The sequence below is a fragment of the Entelurus aequoreus genome, linkage group LG08, assembly GCF_033978785.1.
Source record: "Entelurus aequoreus isolate RoL-2023_Sb linkage group LG08, RoL_Eaeq_v1.1, whole genome shotgun sequence".
NCBI classification, from domain to species: Eukaryota; Metazoa; Chordata; class Actinopteri; order Syngnathiformes; family Syngnathidae; genus Entelurus; species Entelurus aequoreus.
Window position 1 is genome coordinate 45,018,732 of NC_084738.1, and position 15,115 is coordinate 45,033,846.

General features: G+C 39.7%; 1 protein-coding gene across 4 annotated transcripts in view; it reads right to left on the minus strand.

The window, feature by feature from the left end:
* The window catches only part of pag1 (phosphoprotein membrane anchor with glycosphingolipid microdomains 1), a 109,975-nt gene that overhangs the window by 4,982 nt on the left and 89,878 nt on the right, over nucleotides 1-15,115 (minus strand). For 3 of the 4 annotated variants that reach the window (XM_062056590.1, XM_062056591.1, XM_062056592.1), the window contains one exon: nucleotides 2,527-5,063. The exons of the other annotated variant lie outside the window; for it this stretch is intronic. In XM_062056590.1, the coding sequence (XP_061912574.1) occupies nucleotides 4,740-5,063 (324 nt within the window). In that variant the 3' untranslated portion in view covers nucleotides 2,527-4,739. Of the gene's footprint in view, nucleotides 1-2,526; nucleotides 5,064-15,115 lie in introns of those variants that run through there. 4 annotated transcript variants of the gene reach the window in all.

A 15,115-nucleotide genomic window follows, 5' to 3' on the forward strand; every position in this document is an offset into this window, starting at 1 on the left:
GTCATTGTAAAGTGTGCATATATACATGTGTGTGTATATTGGACACCCGTGGTTTAGAGACACCTACTCGTTAACTCATTTAATCCCAGGTTTTTCCAGGACATTTTCCAATTCAAAATGAATTGGCCATTTTTCAAACTTCCATTTCCACATTTTTCAACCGATTCAAACCATTCCACCTTCAACACATTCCACCATTCTGGAAATTTAAACTATCATTTTTCCAAGTAAAAAAAATTCCAGGATTTTCCAGAGTTCCTGCTTTTCCAAAGCCCTATTTCCACCCTTTTTTCTGGCGACTACTCCTTCCACATTTTCCAAGGCATTTCAACCGTTCCACCGTCAAAACTTTCCTCTTAATCAGGACAAAAAAAACAAAGTTGTTTTTTGAAGTGGAACAATTTCCAGTTTTCCTGAAATTCCGTATTACCATTTCTCAATTCAACATGTTAGTACTTCAACATTTCTCGACCGATTTGAACACCAACCATTTCAACTCATTCAGACCATTCAAGTTTTTTACCATTTAAAAAAAAATTCCCTCTTTTCCGGAAATCAATGGGACATTCTTCAAAGTTCTACAATTCCCACATTTTTCCTCTGATTCAAACTGTTCCAACTTCAAAATATTCAGCCTGTTCAGGAACTGTGTGCTCTACTTCAACAATTCTAAAAGAAATTCCCGGATTTCCCATAATTCCTATTAATTTATTTTTTCCTCATTTAAAATGAATTGGCCATTTTTCAAACTTCCACAATTCCCGCATTCTTCAACCGATTCAAACCATTCTACCTTTAACACATTCAACTCATCCTGGACATTCAAACTACCATTTTTACACATTGGACAAATTTCCAAAAATTCCTGTCTTTTGGTAACCCATACTTGCCAACCCTCCCGTTTTTAGCGGGAGAATCCCGATATTCAGCGCCTCTCCCGACAACCTCCCGACTGAGATTTTCTCCCGACAAACTCCCGGTATTCAGCCGGAGCTGGAGGCCACGCCCCCCCCAAAAAAAGTCTGCCGCAGCTGCGATTGGACCTGACCAGCCTCCGGGTACAAGTACTGGAGTACCAATTGCTTGCCAGGGAAGATCTTCCCCAGGAAGCAAGGATTGACCGGTTTTGGGCCATGCTAGGGAGAGATGGAAGATTCCACACTCGTGCATTTGATGAAAGCACTTTTGTGCGTGCCACACAGCAATGCATCATCACAGAGGGTGTTCAGCATGGTTAGAAAAATAGTGACAGAGAATAGAAAGAGGATGGACAATTCAACCCTTAACAAAGCATTGTACTTTCAAGTACAACAATGAGTAGATGAGTGTTGTGTGTGTGTGTGTATAGGTGTAAATAAATGAACACTAAAATTCAAGTATTTCTTTTATTTATATATATAATAAAATATATATATATATATATATATATATAGCTAAAATTCACTGAAAGTCAAGTATATATATATATATATATATATATGAAATACTTGAGTTGGTGAATTCTAGCTGTAAATATACTCTCCTCTTAACCACGCCCCCACCCCAACCACACCCCCCCACCTCCCGATATTGGAGGTCTCAAGGTTGGCAAGTATGTGGTAACCTGTTTCCACCCTTCTTAAGTTTGACTACTCCTTTCACATTTTTCAGCCCATTTCAACCATTTCACCGTCAAAACACTCATATTCAGGACAAAAACCAAGTTGGTTAAGGAACTAGAAAAATTCACGGTTTTCCCGAAATTCCAGGAATTTCTCAATTAAAAACTGTTACTAATTCAACATTTCTTGACCGATTTAAACAATTCCAACATTAACCAGTTCAGCTCATAATTTTTTTTTTTTAAATCAAACTTTTCCCAAAATTCCCAAATTTCCAGGAAGTTCCCATTGAAATGAATGGGACATGTTTCCAAGTTGCACAATTCCCACATTTTTCAACCTATTCAAACCATTCCAACATCAACACATTCCACTCATCCTGGACATTCAAACTAACAATTTCCCAAGTTCCAAACCAAATTCCAGTTTTCCTGGAAATTCAAACTCAACATTCAAACCATTCCAACATTCAAACTATTTCAGTGTTTAAATGATTTCCACATTCAAACCATTCATCCTACGCTCCATTAGAATTTCAGATCAGCGTCAGCTCTTCAACATTCAAACCATTCCAACATTCAAACTACATTCTGTCAGCATTTCACTTCAACTTCAGCATTGGAGCATTCACAAGCAATTTCTTTAGGAATTGCCTCATCTAGTTTTCCTTATTTTTGTGATCCTTTTTGTATTAATTTTTTTTTTTAAATTTAGATTCGACGACTTACCTTGAAATGTAATGTTAAAAGCAATGTTAAACAAATTAAATACAAGCAAGTTAGCGTGTCCTCATTAGGTTGGATTCTTACACTTGTATGATGCTTAAAACAATGCAAAATGGCAACAGTTTGACCCTGAAACAGATCGTGATTTCCAATATTCCCTATGACGCCACTGTACTGCACAAAAAACATACAGCAGTCAATTCAGGCTGAATGTTTTTTATTCATTTTAACTCACACAAGCTGAAAAAAAACTAATATTTTTTTCTGCTTTACATTTACACAAAAGAACACGCAAGACATTTTTTTTGTCTTTTAAATAAAAGTACCACCAAAAAAAAAAAAAAAGAACGTACCGACACACTGTACCAATGTTTTCTTTTTCGAATAAGGCCATCGGTGTTGTTCTACTAATACAAATTGGAGCAACACTGTACATGAAAGCGTTCACAGACAGGTTGAAATAGTGCTTATGCGTGTGCTGCGTTGTAAGAAAAGCTTCTAGATATTAAAATTGTGCACTAGTGCGGGTTAAAGAGAGAATACTGTACCACTGTTTTAAAACCTTGTGCTTCATAGCTATCAAGGAGTAAAGACAACACAATGTACCAACAATAAAGTACAGCAAAATAGTCTGCCTTGATAATAATAATAATATTGAAAACAGCTATACACAAAAGTGTTTATGTTTGAATATGTTTGACACTACCTTCAAAAGTCAAGGTACCATTACATTTCTCTTCTTGCTTTTCTCTGACACAAATCTCCAAAAACCTAAGCGGGATTTTTTTTTTTTTTTTTTTACATTGGCACACAGATACTGTATAAGGGAAAAAAGCCCACGTCTCCAAAACCGTGCGAGTTTTCCACCGAAACGCACAAAAAGTGGCAACACGTGTTTTTTCATTGGACAGCTTGAAATAAATATATATATTTTTTGACACAAGATGGACACGCACTGCACAAAACATGGAAATCCCAGCAAGATGAAATATGTAAAAATTGAGGTTTAAAAGTGCTTATTTTTGTCTAAAAAGATGGTTTAGACCATTTTGCTTATCTTAAGAAATAACAAAAGAATTTGGCAAAAGAGAAAGTAGATTGGACTTACAGTATGTGGGCTAAGGGTGCTCTTGTGAACGAGAAGACCACCACATTGTATCCCTCCAGGCATCCCCCAGTTTAGTCCATGTTGGGATGTGTACCTTTACACAACTGATTTATAAGCCAGGGAGAGACATGTGTTGTTTTTTTATGCAAGCAAACAAAAATGGACTTGCAACTGAAAATACTGAATTGGCAATAATGGTGTGACCATATTTGGGCGTGACTGACGACTACATCCTACTTCAACACAATTGCAGCAAAAAAAACAAATACTAAGGGATAGCAAAACTAACCAATAAAAAGGCTTCTAATATATAGTCCAGAGGAAGCCCCACACAGGTGTGCAACCAAAACAAGATTTGGAATTTTAAAAAAAAAGGAATAGTGATGATACAAATCATATAAATGTATTTTTTGTATGAAAACATTTATTTATTTTCTATTTGAAACCGATTATTTTAGTTGGCTTTTTTTTTTTTTTTTTTTGCACATCTTTGGTTCAAAATGTTTGTTGTTTTCAAATCTTTTTTGGTTGCAAATGTATTTTTTTTTTGCCAACTTTTTTTGGCGCGCAAATCTTTTTTGTTGGTTTCAATTCCATTATTTGTTATATGAATATATTTGGAGTTGCAAATCCATTATTTTGTCAACACATTTCTTTTGCTAAACTTTTTGTGGTTGCATATGTTTCTGTGGTTTGAAATCCATAATTTGTGTTTGCAAATATTGTTTTTAGTTACAAATAAAAAAAAAAGTTCTTGCAAAATTTTAGTAGCGTAGAAAGCCACAAGTTTCTCTCCCTATGAATGAACCGTTTTGCGGTGTGAAGCTTTTTATCCTAATTCCCGACAGTTCCTCGCCTTTTTCACTCAGCCTTCAGCTAGCAGAGCTTCAGGCTTTGTTTTAAGATGTGTAGTGAAGCCTGCTTCAAGCCGCCGTCCTCATCTAGGTCCGTGAGGAAGACAAACTGGGAGCCAGCTCACAAGTATGGAGACACTTTGCTGTGTTGTTCAATGAGAAAGTGTGTTCAGACTTCTGAGCTGTCCTGTACTTCCTTTTTTTCCCCAAACAGACGCAGCTGACGTGAATCAGCAAAAGTTGGTCACATGTTCTGACGAGGGTGTGAGCGCATACTTCAATTAGCATGGAGTCTTCAGCGATATGTGGGCAGCAGGAGAGGTATTTGCTACTGTTGGTACCAACCTCATTCCCCCTGCTTGATAGATGAAGACAACACAAGCTGTAAGGAGGACATGCACGTCTTCTAGAGTCTCTAAGAGGACCACATGATGATGGCGATGACGGGCACTCAAAGGCGAGACGTTTCCCGGCTCAGGCCCAACTCCCCCACGCTCTCGTAGTCGGGCTCGGCCTTGGCGCCCTCCCCCTCCCTGTGCTCCTCGTCCAAGCTGCCAGTCTTTTGGATGCGGATGCTCTCGTAGCCGGGGTCCGCACCGTCCACCGCGCAGGGCTCCTCCCCCGGCTGGGCGTAGACTTCGTGCACGGTGGCGTAGAGGTCGCCGGAGGAGCCGGTGGGAATGAGGCCTTTGAGCTCGGCGATGCTGCTGTAGTCGTGCTCCTTGTCCTCCGGGTTCACACTGGCGCCGTTTTTGTTGTTCGAGTAGTCTGGAGACTGAAAAGAAACACGCTTAATGAACAAGAAGCAACGTCCCGCCATTCAAATGTCAAAACAAACAAAACCTCACATTCAGTGCATCTGGGGAAAATTCACAGCGCTTTACTTTTCCCACATTGTTATGTTACAAATAAAATCATTTTTGTCCTCAAAATTGTACTGTACACTAGGGTTGTACGGTATACCTGTGATACTAATGAATCATATTAGGTACTAAGCCGCCTCCAAAAAGTACAGATCGTTCCTGAATGTAAACAAACGCCATGGGTGGATCTACACCTGACATCCACTCTAATGATACCAAGTACAGGAGCGTATCTAGTCGATACTACCATGATTACATCGATCATTTTTAGCATAAAAAATGTGACGACCGGGTCGCATCGTGATGCGGGGTTTGTTCTCCCAAGAATGCAGACGGGCTTTGGACACAGCGTGCAGCAGTGGCGTGCGGTGAGGTTAATGTCTGGTGAGGCACGACTGCATCATCACAGTCAGATTTACAAACATATGAACCTGCAGTGCAGGTGTACCTAATGTTGTGTCCCTGCGGTCGTTCGCGGCTCCTGCAGCGCGAGCATTGTTGTTTTTGCACTTTTTGGCTTCTTGTTAAGTGACTTTTTTTGGGTGGATTCGGTCTTGCATGTGGAGGGTTTGGGTGTGGGCTTTGGTTGGTGTGGCGCTCCCGTCGGGCGGTGCATTCTGCGGCGGAGGTGCTTGGCACCAGGAGGCGGGGTTATGAGACGAGCCGCTCACAGTGCGTCTTCGCAGCAGATTTATGAATGCTCAGCACTAAAAATACGTTACACACATACAGTTGTTGACAAAATACACTGTACATTATATACCTCAGCTAACTAAACTATGGAAATGTATAATATAATTCATATAGCAATACAGTCTCACTGCACAGCAGGCCAGCAGTTAGCCGAGTCCGCAATCCATGGTGAGGCACAAGTGCCTCAACTGGCTGCTGATCACCGCACGGTCTCTTCTCAGTATTTGAACGGCAAATGTGAAAATAAAAATAAAAATAATCTAAAACTGGTGAAGTTAAATGGAAAATAACTTTAGTATAATCACTGGATACATATAACAATTTAATTAATTTTTTTTTCTTTTTACTTTTTTTTTTCTTTCCATGATGGCAGGTGAGGCCCCGCCTCCCCTGCCTCTAGTGACTGCACGCCACTGGCGTGCAGGTCGGAAATGATTTATTTAAGACATAAATCAGACGGGAACAAAGAAAAACGTGCTCATAGCACTAAAGGCAAAAACTAAATGGGCTAGCGTGGGAGCTAGCAAGTAACAAGAGCCTAGCGTGGAAGCTAGCAGGTACAGAGTGGGGAACAAAAGTCGTCATCTGTTGCATAAAACAAACTAGGAAGCCAGACCGAGTGAGGCCAGGGCAAAGACTAAATAGCCCTCCGATTAGTGCCCGGACAACAGGTGAGCGTCTCGAACACTAACCAGAGGCAGCTGAGTGCAATCTGCCGTCATGGCAACTGAAACAAACAAACTCAAGAGGTGCTGAAAACACAAGTGACTTGAAAACGTAAACAGACTATGATCCGGGCAGTGGATCATAACAACAAAATCCTCTTTCGTTTTTTTTAAATGTATATTATGTTTATAAACTCAGGAAATATGTCCCTGGACACATGAGGACTTGGAATATGACCATTGTATGATCCTGTAACTACTTGGTATCGGATAGATACCCAAATTTGTGTTATCATCCAAAACTAATGTAAAGTATCAAACAACAGAAGAATAACTGATTATTACATTTTAGACAGAACATGTTAAAGGCCTACTGAAACCCACTACTACCAACCACGCAGTCTGATAGTTTATATATCAATGATGAAATCTTAACATTGCAACACATGCCAATACGGCCGGGTTAACTTATAAAGTGCAATTTTAAAATTCCCGCCACACTTCCGGTTGAAAAACTCCTTTGGATATGATTTATGCACGTGACGTCACAAAAGCAACGGAAGTGGTTGGACCCCATCGGACCCGATAGAAAAGCCTCTTGTTTTCTTCGACAAAATTCCACATTATTCTGGACATCTGTGTTGGTGAATCTTTTGCAATTTGTTCAATGAACAATGGAGACTGCAAAGAAGAACGTTGTAGGTGGGATCGATCGGTGTCTTAGCGGCTAAGTACAATACTGTAATATCTGTGATATTTTTGGGGAACGCGCATGCGCGAGTGAGTTGGCGGAGAACTTGAGTGTGTGTGAGCGTGAGTTTTGGCTAACAGTAGCTCGTGTATGTGTGTGCGTTACTTTTTGAACTACAACCAGTTACCGCTTTTTAATAAAGCGATTGAGCAGCGCTTCCTCGTCTGTGTGACTCCTTCTCCAGTGCGGGGCATTACAATACTTACAGCAACACAACAAGGACTACTTACTACGCCTAGCCGATGCTTGCCGCCAAACCCACGGATGAAGTCCTTCGTCGTGCCGTTGATCGCTGGAATGCAGGTGAGCACGGCTGTTGATGGGTTTCTATCTTCATTTGAGAACGATGCTATCGCGCTAGCTCAGTAGCTAAGTGTGTCACCGATGTATTGTCTTGGAGATAAAAGTCACTTTAAATGTCCATTTCGCGTGCTCGACTCTCATTTTCAAGAGGATATAGTATTCAAGGTGGTTTAAAATACAAATCCGTGATTCACAATAGAAAAAGGAGAGAGTACATAGTTCTGTGAGGTCTGGTTGCTAAGTTAGCTTCAATGGCGTTGTTAGCACAGCATTGTTAACCTTCGCCAGCCTGGCAAGCATTAACCGTGTATTTACATGTCCACGGTTTAATAGTATTGTTGATTTTCTATCTATCCTTCCAGTCAGGGGTTTATTTATTTTGTTTCTATCTTCATTTGAGAACGATGCTATCGCGCTAGCTCAGTAGCTAAGTGTGTCTCCGATGTATTGTCTTGGAGATAAGTCACTTCAAATGTCCATTTCGCGTGCTCGACTCTCATTTTCAAGAGGATATAGTATCCGAGGTGGTTTAAAATACAAATCCGTTATTCACAATAGAAAAAGGAGAGAGTACATAGTTCTGTGAGGTCTGGTTGCTAAGTTGCTAAGTTAGCTTCAATGGCGTCGTTAGCACAGCATTGTTAACCTTTGCCAGCCTGGAAAGCATTAACCGTGTATTTACATGTCCACGGTTTAATAGTATTGTTGATTTTCTATCCATCCTTCAGTCAGGGGTTTATTTTTTTTGTTTCTATATGCAGTTAAAGCACGATGCTATCACGTTAGCTCGTAGCTAAAGCATTTCGCCGATGTATTGTCGTGGAGATAAAAGGCACTGAATGTCCATTTCGCGTTCTCGACTCTCATTTTCAAGAGGATATAGTATCCGAGGTGGTTTAAAATACAAATCCGTGATCCACAATAGAAAAAGGAGAGTGTGGAATCCAATGAGCCAGCTTGTACCTAAGTTACGGTCAGAGCGAAAAAAGATACGTCCATCACTGCCTCTCAAGTCGTTCACTGTAACGTTCCTCATCTACGAATCTTTCATCCTCGCTCAAATTAATGGGGTAATCATCACTTTCTCGGTCCGAATCTCTCTCGCTCCATTGTAAACAACGGGGAATTGTGAGGAATACTAGCTCCTGTGACGTCACGCTACTTCCGGTACAGGCAAGGCTTTTTTTTAATCAGCGAGCAAAAGTTGCAAACTTTATCGTCGATTTTCTCTACTAAATCCTTTCAGCAAAAATATGGCAATATCGCGAAATGATCAAGTATGACACATAGAATGGATCTGCTATTCCCGTTTAAATAAAAAAAAATCATTTTAGTAGGCCTTTAAAGGCCTACTGAAACCCACTACTACCGACCACGCAGTCTGATAGTTTATATATCAATGATGAAATCTTAACATTGCAACACATGCCAATACGACCGGGTTAGATTAGTAAAGTGCAATTTTAAATTTCCCGCGAAATATCCTGCTGAAAACGTCTCGGTATGATGACGTTTGCGCGTGACGTCACGGATTGTTGCGGACATTTTGGGACACCATTGTGGCCAGCTATTAAGTCGTCTGTTTTCATCACCAAATTCCACAGTATTCTGGACATCTGTGTTGGTGAATCTTTTGCAATTTGTTTAATGAACAATGGAGACAGCAAAGAAGAAAGCTGTAGGTGGGAAGCTGTGTATTAGCGGCCGGCTGCAGCAACACAAACACGTAGCGGCTACGTCGTAGCCGGTGTTTCATTATTTACATTCCCGAACGATGACAGTCAAGCTTTACCATTGGCCTGTGGAGAACTGGGACAACATAGACTCTTACCAGGAGGACTTTGAGTTGGATACGCGCTACAGTGAGTACGCAGCTGCGGCTTCCAAACATTTGATTGCTTGCCCGTACGTGCGTGCCGCTATGTTCATGTCACGTACGTAACTTTGGGGAAATATATGTGCTGTATGAACTTTGCAGAGGTGAACGGTACTTTGGGCTGTGGGATTGAGTGTGTTGTGCAGGTGTTTGATTTGTATTGGCGGGTTATATGGACGGGAGGGGGGAGGTGTTTGTAATGTGGGATTAATTTGTGGCATATTAAATATAAGCCTGGTTGTGTTGTGGCTAATAGAGTATATATATGTCTTGTGTTTATTTACTGTTTTAGTCATTCCCAGCTGAATATCAGGTCCCACCCGCCTCTCACAGCATCTTCCCTATCTGAATCGCTTCCACTGCCCTCTAGTCCTTCACTCTCACTTTCCTCATCCACGAATCTTTCATCCTCGCTCAAATTAATGGGCAAATCGTCGCTTTCTCGGTCTGAATCGCTCTCGCTGCTTGTGGCCATGATTTTAAACAATGTGCAGATGTGAGGCGCTCCACAACTTGTGACGTCACGCTACTTCCGGTACAGGCAAGGCTTTTTTATCAGCGACCAAAAGTTGGGAACTTTATCGTCGATGTTCTCTACTAAATCCTTTCAGCAAAAATATGGCAATATCGCGAAATGATCAAGTATGACACATAGAATGGATCTGCTATCCCCGTTTAAATAAGAAAATCTCATTTCAGTAGGCTTTTAAAATACAAAGTAAGCAGATATTAACAGTAAATGAACAAGTAGATTAATAATTAACTTTCTACCACTTGTCCTTAATAATTGCTGACAAAATAATAGAATAGACTAAATTAGGAGCCTCTGTTTGTTTACTTATTACTAAAAGACAAGTTGTTTAGTATGTTTACTATTTCATTTAAGGACAAACTTGCAATAAGAAACATATATTTAATGTACCGTAAGATGTTTTGTTAAAATAAAACCAATAATACTTTTCTAAATAATGGGGACCACAAAAAATTGTATCGAAAAGTACCAAAAAGTATTGAAATACACTACCGTTGAAAAGTTTGGGGTCACATTGAAATGTCCTTATTTTTGAAGGAAAAGCACTGTACTTTTCAATGAAGATAACTTTAAACTAGTCTTAACTTTAAAGAAATACACTCTATACATTGCTAATGTGGTAAATGACTATTCTAGCTGCAAATGTCTGGTTTTTGGTGCAATATCTACATAGGTGTATAGAGGCCCATTTCCAGCAACTATCACTCCAGTGTTCTAATGGTACAATGTGTTTGCTCATTGGCTCAGAAGGCTAATTGATTATTAGAAAACCCTTGTGCAATCATGTTCACATATCTGAAAACAGTTTAGCTCGTTACAGAAGCTACAAAACTGACCTTCCTTTGAGCAGATTGAGTTTCTGGAGCATCACATTTGTGGGGTCAATTAAACGCTCAAAATGGCCAGAGAAAGAGAACTTTCATCTGAAACTCGACAGTTTATTCTTGTTCTTAGAAATGAAGACTATTCCACAAAATTGTTTGGGTGACCCCAAACTTTTGAACGGTAGTGTACATTTCGGTACCGGTACCAAAATATTGGTATCGGGACAACATTACTGTACACATAATACCATATAATAACAATGTGAAAAGTTTTTTTTTTTTCAATGTTGAAATTTTTTATGTATTGGAAAGTAAAAAACAAACAAAAAAATCGCATGTATATAAGTATTCACAGTCTTTGCTAAATACTTTGTCGATGCACCTTTGGCAGCAATTACAGCCTCAAGACTTTGAATACGATGCCACAATCTTGGCACACCTATCTTTGGGCAGTTCCTCTTTGCAGCACCTCTCAATATCCATCAGGTTCCTGCAATGGGCGAAAATGCCCAAAGATAGGTGTGCCAAGATTGTGGCATCGTATTCAAAGTCTTGAGGCTGTAATTGCTGCCAAAGGTGCATCAACAAAGTATTAAGCAAAGGCTGTGAATACTTATGTAAATGTGATTTTTTTATTTTTAATACATTTGCAATTTAAAGAGCGCCGCGACCCTGAAAGGGAAAAGCGGTAGAAAATGGATGGATGGATGGAATTTAAAGAGCCTTTTCCCAATGTCATTATGAGTTATTTTCTGTAGAATTTTGGAGGGCAAACATTAATTTATTCTATTATAGAATAGGGCTGTAACATAACAAAATGTGGAAAAAGAATACTTTCCCGATAAAACTGTATAATAACCAACTTTGTCACACATTTAGTGTGGCTTTGGGCAAAAGTATTGGGACATTACCAGGAAGTAAAAATGAGGGAAAATATGGAGTTTTACATAATTTGGCAGAGTGTCTGAAGGGATGGGTACCTTTTATATTTGAACCGATACCAGGTACCTGGGAATCAATACCAGCACTCAACAGTACCAGATTTTGGCACTTTTGTAAGTGTTGATATGGTAATAAATGTAAATGTTTTCCTCCATGATAATATAGTACATTTAACAGATAATAACTGTGCTGTTCAGTTGTTAGATCTTGTTTTCTTACAATTTATTGCAAGTATGCATTAATTTCAGTTTGTCCGAGGCAGGAAATAGTCTTTGCCATTAAGTCTAGTCTTTTGTTGATTCCTACAAAGTGTTAATACCCGTAAGTATTATACTTATTACACATCATCTGTTTGATAGTAACGTGCATCTTAGTTGTAGTTTTCTTTAACAATTATGGAAAATGGCTAATCAGTAGTATGTACAGTATATGGCATTTACAATGTAAATTAGCATGGAACTTGCATATTTCTGAAAAGTGGAACCTTACCTTTGAGCGCTTTTTATCAGGCACGCTTTCTTTGTTGTCATGGAAAATTACAACATGACCTAGAGGCAATGGGACGGGATGCCACGTGTAATGTATCAGATGTATCAGGAGCGAAATAATACATCATGAAAAGAGAGAGGGTCCTACAGGGTATTCGCAGGTCATTAAAAAGCATTAAATGGATTTTGCAAAAATTAGGGTCTTAAATGGCATTAAAAAGCATTAGATGCAATGTCCACAGGCATTAAAAAATGTTCATACAATTGTAGGCCTGGGCCAGTAGTCAATAAAACAGCTCATGGAACGATAAATGAAAATGAACTTGATTACTTGGCCAGTAAATTTGATAAATTACTTGGTGTGTGGCTTTCAAACTGGATACAAGAGGTTTCACTCTGTGCATCGCTCTCAGCACCTGAGTAAGGCTGAAATGACACGTCGACCTAGTCAACGTCATCGGTTACGTAAATACGTTGACGCCGCTTTTGTGCGTCGACGCGTCGCATATTTACGTCACACTACTGTCATGGCAGAGCGCAAAGCAGACGATGCGAGCGAGGGGGAAAAAGCACGCCAAAAGTTGTCAAACGTGTGGGAGTATTTCAATAAACGGCCTGATAATGTTGTTGTATGCACACTGTGTCGAGCGGAAATGGCCTATCATAGCAGCACAACGGCTATGAACGAACATTTGAAAAGAAAACCATCAACCATCAACTAGTCAATCGTCCGCGTGAGTATACGTTGTCATCATTACACAAAAACATGAATGTGTTATTTGTATCTGCTAGGGGTGTAACGGTACGTGTTTTGTATTGAACCGTTTCGGTACGGGGCTTTCGGTTCGGTACAGGGGTGTACCGAACGAGTTTCTAAGCTAAAGTCTTAACAAGCTGCTTTGCTCCTTCTGCCTCTGTGTTCTACACAGCACCCAGCATTGTCCCACCCACACAACCATCTGATTGGTACACAGAAAGCGTTAACAGCCAATCATCAGTGCGTATTCAGAGCGCATGTAGTCAGCGCTTCAGCGTCGAGCAGATAAGTGTTTAGCAGGTGAGCATCAGGCAGCGGACTCTCCCCAAATGATAATAAACACCTCCCAGTCAACTACTAGTAACATCACTATGAGCCCGTTGACCTTCTAGAAACTTAAACTGCAGCTCAGCTCGCTCGCAGTCCTGGCTTGAGGTGATGGCTAATTACCTCTCAGTTCCAGCCACATCGACCCCTTCTGAGCGCCTATTTTCAGCTGCTGGGAATATTGTAAACAAGAAAAGAGTCAGCCTCACCCCAGAGCATGTAGACATGCTAACCTTTCTTCATTACAACTGTTAGTCACTCACTGGAATGAGTAGAATTGGTTATTGTGTACTGTGTTGGACTGGATGTTTATTTTGCACATTTTAAAAGCAATACTTAATGTTTACAGTGTTCCAGAATATTTAGATTGGCACTTTTTTGTGCTGGATGTTTATCTTTATTTTTGCACATTTTAGCAAATAAGCAATACTTTCACTTTTGTTGAAATGTTTACACTGTTGTTACAGAATATTTCGTTTTGCACATTTTTGTATTGGATGTTTATCTTTATTTTTGCACATTTTAAAGAAAAATAAGCAATACTTTTACTTTTGAAATGCTTATTGCAGAATATTAAGATTTGCACTGGATGGTTACTTTTATATTTGCACATTAAAAAGCAAACAAGCTACTTTTAATTTTGTTAAAAGTTTTAAATGTTTACATTGTTACAGAATATTTTGTCATGTTGTTGTCAATGTTGACTGACGTTTTTTTTTTGTAAATAAAAGCCATGCCTTTTGAAAAACTGACCTACATTTATTTTTTCATCTTCATTTTAAATAAAAAAGAAAATCGGTAAAAGGAAAAATAATCTATAGATTAACCGATTAATCGAAAAAATAATTTATAGATTAATCGATAGAAAAATAATCGTTAGCTGCAGCCTTACACCTGAGCACCTTTTATTTGGCAGTAGAATTAAAAGAGCGGAGTGAAGCCTCTCCTCAGTCATCCGCAATCTTTGTTTCAGTATGAGCAGGCAGGACCGCACAGAATACACCAACATGGCTTCGCAAGTGAGAAGTACTGCTAAATAACAAAAGTCAGGAGGAGAAAACATGATTACAAAGCCAAATGTCCCTGTGTGGGATTATTTCATCTTCAAACTGAATAAGTAACATGAGCCCATCAATGAAGTCGGCGGCTGCTACGGAAGAAGAACTTCTTCTACGGGGGAAAATTAAGTCCCGTAGTTGCGAGACCTAAACTTTATGTAAAGACCCAAAAATGGCTCCTATTAAGAGACACGCTCACGACGCAGAGTTTAACCTCAGGGCGATCAGTCACGCAGTAGAACACGGAAATAGAGCAGCAGCGAGAGAATTTAACATTAACGAATCAACGGTGCGGAAGTGGAGGAAGCAACATGATGACCTGCGCCAAGTAAAGAAGACTAAACAGAGTTTCCGAGGGAACAAAGTGAGATGGCTACAGTTGGAGGACAAACTCGAACAGTGAGTTGTTGAACAGAGAGCAGAAAGTAGAAGTGTCAGTACAATCACTATTTGTTTTGTTGACATTCCCTTTAGCGCAGCTCCATCTAATGGATGCATAACGTAACCCCAGCCTCTACTGTAGCGTCTATTCTATGCGCCTTATAATGCGGTGCACCTTATATATGAACAAAGTTTTAAAGTCCTACTGAAACCCACTACTACCGACCACGCAGTCTGATAGTTTATATATCAATGATGAAATCTTAACATTGCAACACATGCCAATACGGCCGGGTTAACTTATAAAGTGACATTTAAAATTTCCCGGGAAATATCCGGCTGAAACGTCGCGGTATGATGACGTATG